An 11,549-nucleotide genomic window follows, 5' to 3' on the forward strand; every position below is an offset into this window, starting at 1 on the left:
GTTCTTCCCTGGAAGTTATCTTCTAAGATAATCAGTACAGGAGTTTGTCACTGTGCTACAGATGGAAATATCTCAAAATTTGGGAGCAAAGAAAATATTCCATTAACTATAAATTTGTTTTTATGGTCTTCCACTTGCGCTCTTTCAAAAGACAAAGCACACATCCCTTGCTTCCTAACTGTAAAGTGTTTAATGTCTGTGCTACACAGTAAAGTAACAGCTGGTTCAGTTCCAGTTCTCAAGACTTTCGTGAGAATGTTCTGTGTTGTCACTGGAGATGATTTTATCTGGATATCCTGGACACTCTTTGATCACTCAGTCTTGCTTTGGGCTTCACAACTGTGCGGGTGTGCGGCTCTTAGTTTGGGTTTTTATTACAGGATGAGGAAAATCACATTATTTCTCCGTTTGAAATGATTTGTGTTCGTTTCTCAGGAGCGGGAATTGGAGCTGCAGAAGGAACAGCGAAGGCAGGAAGAAAATGACAAGTTGCGCCAGGAATTTGCTCAGCATGCTAATGCTTTCCACCAGTGGATTCAGGAGACCAGGTATGTTTTGTCTTCCCAGGAGCTGCCCTTTGAGATTCCTCAGCCAGTATTTGTATCCATCGTGCATCTCTTTGGTCGAAGTTGTAAATGTTTCTTGCTGAAAAACAGCTACTCAGGACTTGTTCATTTCCTGCAGCTGGGATTTGAGGGAGGCCCCGTTAGCCACAGGGAAGAGGGAAGCCCTGAAACACCAGACTTTAAAAATATGTCTGCTTCTGAATTAATTTTCCTGCAGTAATTCCAGTTCTCTAGGACTTCACTCTTTCACTCTTTCCCAGTTATTCCTGAACTTTGCAGTACAGCTGTGGGGCTGGGGAACAAACAGCTCAAAGCAGAGTGAGTGAAGCGCCAGTGGCGTTTCTGTTAATGCTTCTTTTTGTATCGATTAGTGTATTAGAAATCTCACCAGAATTTCAGTAGAGAAAGAAGCTGTGAAAAAAGCTTTAGACTACTTTATCATAATCTCTAAGTTGTAATCACTTACCCAGGGTGCTGTGTAATAATATCCATGCCCAGGGAGAGGGAGTAAAGATTTAACAACTGTGTTAGAAATAGAAAATATCTCAAGGTTGAGAGTTGCCGTGAACTGAAGAGCACGTTTGTAGGAACCCGGGGTAACTGTGCTCAGACAGTGCTGTCAGCCAGTTCTGACCCACTCTGGTTGTGGCTCAGAGGAGGTGAGTTCTGTTTTCATGTAATCCTGTGATTCTCTGTCTCTTGTGTGTTTACAAATAGTTCTGTTTGTGTCTTCATGAAATAATGAAATACAAATATGATTTTTTTTTTAACTTTTTGATGTTTGCTTCCCACCCAAATCTCTGTCCCTCTCTTACTGTCTTGTCTCTGTCCTGCTGCCTGATGTTTGGATCTTCACATTCTACAGGACTTACCTGCTAGATGGGTTAGTATTGAATTTTATATCTTTAAAAATTTGGTGATGTGTTCTGCTCTGTCTGCGTGTTCTCTTCTGTCGTTACATTGCTTGTGACAGCTGCGCTGAAACCCCTTTTATTTGAAAAGAGCAACCTGTGGCTGAGGTGCACAGATGCAGGAAACAAGACTTTGTAGTAAATTAATGATAAACCAGTAGAAACATAATAATTTCCTAGTCAAAAGCAGAAGAATTATTAATGGGTAGCCACTGGCATACCATGGAAGTCCTAACGTCTGTTCTTGGTTTCTCTGAGGGCTTGTACAAGAGAAGGCTCTAAATCTGGTGAGATACGAGAACACAGAATAGCCTTTGGAAAACAGCTGACGTTCCTTGTTTTCCAGCATTCAGAGACTTGCTCAGTGAAATAAACTTTTCCATTATAACTGTTCTCAGAACAATTTTTGGTAAGGAGGGGGGAAGATTCCTTTGAAGAGGCTTTACTGAAATTATGTATCTTAAAACTCTGGAGTACAAAAATACGAGCTGCTGGTTTGTAATCTGCTGTGTGACTGTGCCCCACAAAGATTATGTCCTTGATAGGAGAAAACAAAACCTTCCACCATGAGCCCACGGCCTTGCCTGGGTTTGCAGGCTGGTCATTTGTCAAGACGTGGAAAGGAAATTATAAGATCTTAAAATGTCTTCAGACTGCAAACCCTCTGAGAGTGTGTCTGTCCATTTAAATGCCTTCAGTATTAAAAATCTGCGGCACAATGGAAGCTTTGTAACAAGACATAATGTAAAATGCTAACAAATGGTGTACGGGGCTGTGTGTCTGCCCTGTAAAGTGCTGGAGAAGAGACAGGGCCTTTCTCACAAAGAGAGAAAGCTTTTCATAATAAAAGGGTGGAATCTTTGCAGATAACTGTGCTTCTTATTGGCTCTGTAATGACCACAGTGTCTTGTGTTCTGCTGTTTCTGCCAGATAAAAATAATTTGCCCCATTTTTGTTGTACAGTTTAATGGAACCGAGCAGATTTTCCTGGAAGGGATGCTGAATTCTCTGCTCCTGTGTAAGCTGGTGTTGCAGATTAGTTCTGGTGTCCAAGAACGAGGGGACAGAAAGGAGCCGTTCACTGAAAGGCGTAGGGTCGGAGTTAGAGATCACCATGACAGGCTCTTTTGTTGGACAGATTACCAGAAGGCTGCTGATATGCCGAGCAGAGTTTGTCCTTAATTCTGTGTGAATAGATTAAAAAGGCAGATTTAGCTCAAAGAGGCGTTGGCTGTGCTGAGCCCTCTTTGGCAAGAGGGAAGGCAGAGCTTCAGGGAAGTTTCAGGATAAGAGTTGCCGGGCGTACACCCGCTTTCCAGCGCGCTGGAGCCGCTCGTGCGCGCCCGGTGCTGCCTGGCGGGGGCTTCCTTTGGGCAGGGGAGGAAGAAGAACTGGGAGTTGAGGAAGAAGAATCCCTTTAAAGAATCTGTAGATGAGTTAAACTGCAAGACTTCAGTTTGTCTCTTAGTGAGACTCATTTTTTTGTGACTGACACGAAAATAACAACAGATTATTTCTGTGTATGTGCAACCAACACTTGAATAATTTTCTTTCATTAAGTACTTGCTTGTGTTTGCTGCAAGGTGGTGCTGGCTTGGAGTGTGGCTCCACTGCAGTGGCTGTGTTTGGGTGTGTTCTTTCCTCTGTTCTTTCTTTCTTCCTTTTTGGAATTTACTTGGTTTCTTTTCTTTGACTAGCATAGCGTATCGTCGTGTCATTCGTGTCTATCAGTATGAAGTTGGGGATGATCTATCTGGAAGGTTTTTTCCTCTTATTTTCTTACCTCACTTTGGTTTTCAAATGCACTCTTTAATTCCAAGGCTCGCTTTCCTTCCAACTAACTTTCACGGCTTAGAGATGCTTGGAGGTTTGTTTCCCTGTTGACTCCACGGCTGGTTCCCAGCTTCCTGCTCAGGGTTTGGGGCGTGCGCTTCATCTCTTTAGACGTGCAGTGAATCTGAGCCTTAACCCTGTGGTGAGAAACACCCAGATGTTTGGTGCATTTTCATTGCTACAGAGTGATTCAGCACTTGAAATCCCCTTCTCAAGAAACTCAAGAGCATGTAGGAGGACAGATTTCAGTGGGGAGGAGAACCCAGTTTTAGTGACTTGAATACCAGTGAGTTAAGTCTTAGGAATTTCAAAGGAGAGGACAGCCCAGCTCCCCAGCGCCCAGACTGCTGGCCCTGCACAGGTGGTTGATCATGAACTCTCACCATACACGTTGGAAGGACAGAAGTTCTCAAACCTTGAGATGCTGCTTAGCATCCTGGGGAGAAAAGCAGCATCCAGAGACTTTCTGTAGCTAGTCCATATGAAGTAGATCTTGGAGACCATTGCCACAGTGGTGACCCTGACACGCTGGCATGGGCGCTCCAGAGTGCCTAGGAGCTCAGTGTGGCAATTGGACTGAGAGGAGTGGTTGTGCCTCAATTTCTCTGGGCACAGGATGGGAGAGGTGGGGTGGGAAAGGCAACTGTCCACCAGCCACTGCTGTGCAGGAGAGTTCTGCCGGTCTCTGCAGAGATTGTGCCATAGCAAGATCAGTTTTAAACCAAACCAGTAGTTTTCAAGGTCTTTTTCCCCCCCTTTATCCCCATGTAACACAGCTCTGTAGAGCTCCTGTACCTTACTGCAAACACAGCCCAGCTCCAGTGAATCACCTGTAGTTCGTGTGTGTGTGTGTGTGTGTGCCGGGCACGGTGGAGTGGGGTGGCACTGCACTGAGTTTCTAATTTCATCAGGTCCAGTAAAGCGGGCGCTTTGGATCTGGCATGAAGTGTGGCTGCTGATCATGTTGCCTTTCAAATGGGGCTAGAAATTAACTACAGAAAGAAATGAGACTCAAACAAGATGTACACCTGCCAGTCTGAAATAGGATGAGTCAGAACAAACAAAACACAAAACCAGTGTTTAAATATTTACAGGAGAGTAATGCTGCTGTAAGGATTTTTAATTTCGAGGAAGGATTGTTAATTTCAAGCCCCACCTGCAGTTTTTTATGGGGTAAGTGCTCCCTCTCACTGTGAATTCTGTGTTTAGGTCTTGTATGGTGGAGGAATCGGGAACGCTGGAATCGCAGTTGGAAGCTACTAAAGTAAGTGATGCTCAGTTATTGCTAAAGCACCTTTCCCAGGTGATCACTCGGGAACACAGGGTGGGAATGTAATTATATGGCAAAATCTTAATTGATTTTACACATTTTGAGTACTGAAGAGACCTTTGGGACTATCTAGATGTCTGCTTACATCACAAGCCATTAAACAACACTCTGATGTAGTTTTCCTTTTTCTTCTTTATTTCAAAATGAGCAGGGTAGGGCAGAGAGGACACAGGATTTTCAGTGCATTTCAGAGGGGGTTTGTCTCAAGAGCTGGTTTGTGAGCTCTCTTGGTTTCCAGTTGTGCACATGAAGAGGAACATTGTTTTGAATATTACTTTACAAATTCCAGCACACATATCTATAATCCCAGCAGAGAGAGGGGAGTATAACACTTCCTCCCTTGCCAGCCTGTGTTCTCATTTTTTAAGGGTTGGGGTTCTTTTTGGTTGGTTGTTTTTTCACTCATTATTTTCTCCTCTTCGCTCCCTCCTCACAGCGCAAGCACCAGGAGATCCGAGCTATGAGGAGCCAGCTGAAGAAGATTGAGGACCTTGGAGCAGCCATGGAAGAAGCACTTATCTTGGACAACAAATACACAGAGCACAGCACCGTGGGACTGGCACAGCAGTGGGACCAGCTGGACCAGCTGGGGATGAGAATGCAGCACAACCTGGAGCAGCAGATCCAAGCTCGGTATTGCCTCATTGCCCAGCCGCGCTGTAAAGTGTGTCCAGCTCGGGGGGGATAGAAGACAGGAGACGTGGCTGCCTGTGTCCAAAACAAACCTCACACGGGTCGTGCTAACGAGCCTCGCCTGTGCTCTGACTAACGGGTGTCGTGAGCCTGTAAATCCCCACCACCTCCTGGCTCTCTTCAGAGGGACGAAGCCAGTGGTTTGGAAATAGCTCCCGTTGGCCATTAACGGTCGTGGAGGAATTGAGTTATCCTGTGGAGCTGGTGTCAGGTCTTGGTTGCTCGTTTGTCCTTGTGATGCAGACGCGGGCTTGGGGCAGATGGACTCCAGCAGAGTTGTGCAGTTCAGGAACTGCTGACGAGCTTTGCTTCTTCCATTTCAGAAACACGACTGGAGTCACCGAGGAGGCCCTGAAGGAGTTCAGCATGATGTTCAAGTGAGTGGCAGGGGAGGATGCCAGGGGAGTGCTCCTGAGGTATTTCTGGCCCGTGGCTGGCTCCTGTTCACAGGATTCTCTCACCGATCTGTTCGCGGCTCCTTTGTTGCCTGCCCAGTTCTGTGCCGAGCTGCTCTGATCTCTGCCAGGTGGCAGGAGCTCCAGGGACACCCGCTGCTGGCTGGGCACAGCCACAGCCACCTGAGCCTCTCCTGGGCACACTCGCTTGTGGGCACGGTGGTGTAGGAACTGGGAGTGCCAAGGAATTCCAGCTGGGAATACAGCCATTTTTTGGATGCTTTTTAAGCAAAGTAAAGAATCTGTGCTCACTTTCGCTGAATGTCAGATAGAACTGTGGATTGATTCAGGCTGATTTGTCCAGAACAGCGAGCTGGTTATAACCTCTCCTAGTTCTGAGCCCATTTTGTAGCTTTCAGTATCAACAACTGACAGTTAAAAACGTGGGGTTTGTTTTTCTGTTTTTAGGCACTTTGACAAGGACAAATCTGGACGACTTAACCACCAGGAGTTTAAGTCTTGCTTGCGCTCTCTTGGCTACGACCTGCCTATGGTGGAGGAAGGAGAGCCAGACCCAGAGTTCGAGTCTATTCTCGACACTGTAGATCCCAACAGGTACGTGGGTTGGACCTTTAATGTTTTTATGGCAAAACACTGTATCGGTGTCCTGTGGGAGGGTGGCTGGCAGGTCTCACAGGCTCAGCACTGTGTTTATTTCCATGGTGGAGAGGCTATGGTTGTTTTTACAGCAATTCACATAAAAGTGTCTTTATGAAGGTAAGACTGACACTTGTGAAGAAGAAATTCCCTTTAAAAAGTGAATGTAGGGTCTCCTGTGTCAAGACTTTCACACGGGGGCTGTGAAAGCCCCTGTCAGGCGGGCGCGCAGGCGCTGTGCTCACTCGTGTTTCCCCGGCAGGGATGGACACGTCTCGCTGCAGGAGTACATGGCGTTCATGATCAGCAGGGAAACGGAGAACGTGAAGTCCAGCGAGGAGATCGAGAGCGCTTTCCGCGCCCTCAGCTCCGAGGGGAAGCCCTACGTGACCAAGGAGGAGCTCTACCAAGTGAGTACAGGTTGTGGCTCACCAGGGAGGAACAGACAGAGGGGTTTTGTTCCGAGGCTGTTAAAGCCCCAGCACTATTTGCTTGGAGTTTCATGTCACTGTGGTTGAGTCAGTTTTGAATCTGCCAGGGTATCCCAAACACAGAAGTGATGGTAACAGCCCTACCCCGTTGCCACCTCGGCTCTGTAGAGGAAGAGGAAAAGCTTTAACTGCCAAAGAACTACTCGGGCTGAGTAAAACAGGAGCTCCTCCAAGGCCTGGGAAGGGGGGTGTTCACTGTGTCTGTCCTCAGAAATCCATGCTTTCCTGTAATCATCCGGGAGACTAGAGGGAGATGTTTCTCCAGGCAGTAATTCAAAGGAGAAACTCAAGTATCTCAGCTTAGACATGAACACCTCCTCCCTTGCACGGCCCTGCCAAGACAGCAAGTTTTTCCTGTCTGAATCCCACCAGCTGGCACAGAAATAAAGAGGCTGCACTTCTTCCTCCTATCAGTCACCTGTTCTGTCTTCTCTTTGGTGGGAAGACTCAGGTCAGACCTTCCAGCTCTTAACCAAATAGCGTGAACAGCAGCCAGAGCATTTCCATGCCGGGTGCAGTTGTGCTGCTCTGGCTTCTGCCCCGAGCTGTGTGCCCCTGGGAGCGGGAGAGCTGCTGGTGAATGTCCCCTCCGCAGCCTGGCAGTGCCCGTCCCCACCTCCCCTGTCTTTGTCTTTCAGAACCTGACCCGGGAACAAGCCGATTACTGCATTTCTCATATGAAGCCCTACATGGACGGCAAGGGCAGAGAACTCCCTGCTGCCTACGACTACATAGAATTTACACGTTCACTCTTTGTGAATTGATCTGAAACACTAGTACCAAAAGATGCACAGAACACGCTCACGTTTGCTGACTGTAGCTCTGCATGTGTCTCTCTCTCTCTCTTTGTGCTTTACAATAATCGATGTTACTTTACGATGTAACCTTAAACTGCTTAGCTTAAAAACTCTTAGGGGAAACAAGCATATTGCAGTGTGCTTCAATAAAAGTTACTGGTCGAACCACATCAGCTTGTGTTTAATGGTTAAATGCAAATGTAACTGTTACATAGATGAAGTTCCAGCTGGTGTGGTTGTGTGTGTTTTACAGGCCAGCGCTGTGGAGAGGTGAGGGGGCAGCTTTTCCTGGAGTCAGAGGAGCAATGAGCTTCAGGCAGCTGGTTGTGTGGCTGCCTCAGTCCCTGATCTCACTCGCCAGCTGCTCCAGGTGATTCATTTCCCTGGGTCCCTGCTCAGTGAAGTCAGAACTCAGCTGCCAGACTCTGACTGTGCCAGTCGCATCCCCTGCTGCCAACAGCCGAGTTTGCTTGACATTAAATTCTAAGCAGTGCACGGGGCATTCACCCGCGGCCTGCTGGAGGGACAGGGCAGGCTTCTGCGAGCTCTTCTCCAGGTCAAACAGGTGCACTGCTCCTGCAACCAGAAACAGTTAGTGCAGCCTTGTGGTAACGGACTTGGTATGTAACAGCAGATGAGCACTGACTTAGTCTGGAACTTAGAGCTGTTCCTTTTAACCTATTTCCCCTTCCCATGATGGTTCTAGGCTGTGCCAGGTACCTGACTGGGTTTATTCTGCTGTCAGAAGCCCAGCTTGACAAACTCTAGGAAATCTCCATTCCTTAACTCAAAAATGTTTGGGCAATTTTCTAGGGAAAAACTTATTGTTTTAAACCGTTGGTTCTAGAAGTAAACGGCAAAACCAAGGAAGCTGGAACTAAGTTTCAGCCCTGGCAGCCTTGCCAGGTGTGTTCTCACCCTGGGAGGGGCTGTGGCTACAGAAGTAACTTTTCAAAAGTGCAAAATCACTGCGACTGCAGAGGTCTTGCTGGCCAGGAACGACCCCGTTACACTAACGGCACAGTACAAACAATGGCCACTGCTCTCTGCCTGGGGAAATGCTGATCAGTACAATTGACTTGTACTAATTAATACCCAGCACAGTGTTAATTTTAGGTGTAAGAACAGGAACCTGTGGTTACTTGCCTTCCCCAGATGCAGCCGCGAAGACCAATGGTCGAACTGGAGACCAGCGTACGCAGAAAAGGTATTTCTTGGATAACTGCAGACAAATGAGGGGCTGTGTCTGCAGCATGGAGTGCAAGTGAACTTGTCCGTCGGTCCCACAGCTCAGAAAGAGGTTCCTGGGGGAGGGAGGAAGAGGAAACCACTCCGTAGGCTTTATTGATAAAGATACAGAACAGAACTCGCCAAAGGAGCAGAATCTGGGGCGATGTTGCTGCTTGGCAAAGGTCTGAATGTGTGTCCTGAGGCAGCAACTCCCAAGCTGAACCCTGGGGCGTGGTCTGTAGAGACCCGGCTTTGTTCCTGCCCTCAATTAAGTTTAACGAGGGCTGGTGTTGTCCACGGAGTATTGCTGGTGGGTTGTGGGCCAGGGATGCCCGAGATCTGCTGAGCTCCAGCCGGGCATTGTCAGAGCTGCGTTTGTCTCATGCAAATTAAACCCAAACCCGGGGTTGTCGGCGTGTTTCATGGAAACGTGGCTTGGGGCCTCTTCCCCGGCCGGTGGGGAAGTGCAGGGAGAGATGTGAGCTGCTCATTTAAATCCAGGCAGCTACCAGTAAGATTCCTGATGGGCCGATCGCTTCAGCACTGATAAATAATGACTTTTTCAGCTCCTCCCCTTGACTTTAAATTGCTCTTTACCATTAATGTCTGGGATGACCTAAGGAAGGTGCTGATGTTCTGTGCTGGCCTGAGCACAAACTATTTCCTGTTACTCATGCTGTGCCCACAGGCAGCATACTTGAGTGGGCAGCTTCACCATGGCCAGTGGACATTGTTTCTCCTACAACAGGAAGTTACTTGATCAAGTTCCCAATGCCAGGTGACCTTTTTTTGGGACTTGTACACACACACACACCCCACCACCCCCCCCATGGTATTTAAAAATGCAGGTGCAGAGCCAGGTGGGAATTCGCTGCACTTGCCTGTGGAAGGGCGAGCAGCTGACGGAGTACACGGGCCCGCCGTGCGGGGAGAAGGCGAGCTCCGCTGGCGCCCTGAGGGGAACAGAACTGCCCGGAGGATGGAGAGCCCGTGTCTCTGCTGCCATGGAGCACTTGAGGGGATAGCCGCCTTCCACACCGACGATGAACACGTGGGGATTGAAGTGTGAGAAAGAGAGCGAGGTCACACCCACGGCTGCCTCTCCCCACGTGAACTGGGAGACAAAAGGAGACAAAGCTGCTGTGAGAGCTGGGGCAGTGGAATGCACACGGGGTTAGAGCAGCACCAGCCAGGGCCCCAAGGAGCTGTTCACTGCACAACTCACGCCAGCGCTGGTGGTTGTAGCGCTGCTCGGCCTTTAACCTCTGCCACATCCTCCTACCAGGGGATTTGTTGCGAGTTATTATAAGCAAGTTACCTTCTCCCTTCCAGCAGCTGCTCTTTAGAGCACGGCAAAACCTCGGCTGTTACCAGCCCTCCAAGGAGGGATTTCAGCATGGGCAAGGAGATGGGGATCCAGGTTGGTGCGTATGTTCAGAAGCGCTTTTCCTGCCCCTTTGCGTGTGGAAGGCGAGCTCTGCCACACAGCAAGAGTGTTTGTGTCAAATCAGCACTCTTTGAACTGCTGAACTCACCTTCTTCAGCTGAGAGCTGCGAGGGATCTGCTGAGCCACCAGGGCAAATCCCTCGGCCAAGGCCAGCCGCCCATCTCGCTCCTCCCTCCACACCAGGATCTTTCCGTCCGTCGACGCGCTCAGCAGCTGGGCGTGGTTCCTGTGCTTGGCGTCAGGTAACCACTTAACCTGTTCCAAACGCCACGAGCTCGTGAGGAGGGGGATTGTCACACCTGCAGAGCCCCCCCTCAGCAGCCTGCAGCCCCCTGAGCTGCCAAGGCAACGCGGGAGCAGAGCCAGGCGGCAGACGGGGATCTCGGTGCCAAAGGCAGCACAGATGTAGATGCTCCGAGAGAAACACGTTTTGTGTTCAGGGCTGAGTTCTGCACTGCAGTTCCTGTGGTTCACCTGCCAGCACTGCTGGGATGTGGTTATTTGTAGCACTTTCATCCAGCTACAAACCACAGCCTTTTCCCAACTTTCAGAAGAGAAAATACACGACTGCCCAGAGTCACAGGACCCCAGAAGGACAGGAGCCACGAGGAAGCCAGACTGCACGGCAAGTGGTGACCCTTCGTGTAGCTTTAAGCTCCCAACTAAGGATCAATGAGGCTTCGCTGCTTAGGCTTTGAAACTTGAAGTTATTTTTACTTGGAAGTGTCCAGTTCAGCAAACGCCTGTTTAGCAGCCAGATCTGGGGAAAAACAGCCACCTGACAGAGAGTGTAACTGCTGAAACGCAGCAGCCTGGGAGCTCCAGGTAAAGCACCAGGAAGGTGAGTAAGAACCCAAAGTGTGAAATGAAGCAACGGCACCTCTCGCCTCCCCCAGCCGTGTCTGCTGTAGATGTTCTGTTACCTGATAGACTGGATCACTGTGAGTGTCGTCCGTCATCCCCGTCCTCCAGATCATGGGGTCTTCTGTTCTGCTGGTGTCCCAAACCACCAGCTCTCCACTGAAGAGGCCACCTGAAAGGACAAAGAGAAAACAGCTGAGGTCTAATAGCTCATAACAAATGCACAAAGGAAGCACTGGTGGAAATGAGCCCACCAGCTTCAAAGGACTGGCAGCTACATCCAGGGCACAGTCCGCTCTGGTGTAAGAACATAGCTCAACCGAAACACACACGCTCT

The 11,549-nt window shown here is 48.9% G+C and overlaps 2 protein-coding genes across 6 annotated transcripts in view; one reads left to right on the forward strand and one right to left on the reverse strand.

The window, feature by feature from the left end:
- Positions 1–7,844, forward strand: part of SPTAN1 (spectrin alpha, non-erythrocytic 1) — a 47,727-nt gene extending 39,883 nt beyond the window's left edge. For 4 of the 5 annotated variants that reach the window (XM_010166462.2, XM_010166463.2, XM_029084625.1 and 1 more), the window contains 8 exons: positions 436–548; positions 1,432–1,449; positions 4,520–4,574; positions 5,077–5,273; positions 5,657–5,710; positions 6,197–6,343; positions 6,648–6,795; positions 7,515–7,844. In XM_010166462.2, the coding sequence (XP_010164764.1) occupies positions 436–548; positions 1,432–1,449; positions 4,520–4,574; positions 5,077–5,273; positions 5,657–5,710; positions 6,197–6,343; positions 6,648–6,795; positions 7,515–7,640 (858 nt within the window). In that variant the 3' untranslated portion in view covers positions 7,641–7,844. Of the gene's footprint in view, positions 1–435; positions 549–1,431; positions 1,450–3,174; positions 3,238–4,519; positions 4,575–5,076; positions 5,274–5,656; positions 5,711–6,196; positions 6,344–6,647; positions 6,796–7,514 lie in introns of all 5 variants that reach the window. The other variant, XM_029084624.1, reaches the window with a different exon arrangement.
- Positions 7,845–8,010: 166 nt separating this feature from the next.
- The window catches only part of DYNC2I2 (dynein 2 intermediate chain 2), a gene marked incomplete at its 5' end in the record, with an annotated part of 6,255 nt that continues 2,716 nt past the window's right edge, over positions 8,011–11,549 (reverse strand). Inside the window, 5 exons of the mRNA XM_010166465.1 lie at positions 8,011–8,249; positions 8,820–8,977; positions 9,785–10,017; positions 10,439–10,606; positions 11,275–11,384. Of these exons, the coding sequence (XP_010164767.1) occupies positions 8,011–8,249; positions 8,820–8,977; positions 9,785–10,017; positions 10,439–10,606; positions 11,275–11,384 (908 nt within the window). The remainder of the gene's footprint in view (positions 8,250–8,819; positions 8,978–9,784; positions 10,018–10,438; positions 10,607–11,274; positions 11,385–11,549) is intronic.

The sequence above is a fragment of the Antrostomus carolinensis genome, unplaced genomic scaffold, assembly GCF_000700745.2.
Source record: "Antrostomus carolinensis isolate BGI_N321 unplaced genomic scaffold, ASM70074v2 scaffold29074, whole genome shotgun sequence".
Lineage (NCBI taxonomy): Eukaryota > Metazoa > Chordata > Aves > Caprimulgiformes > Caprimulgidae > Antrostomus > Antrostomus carolinensis.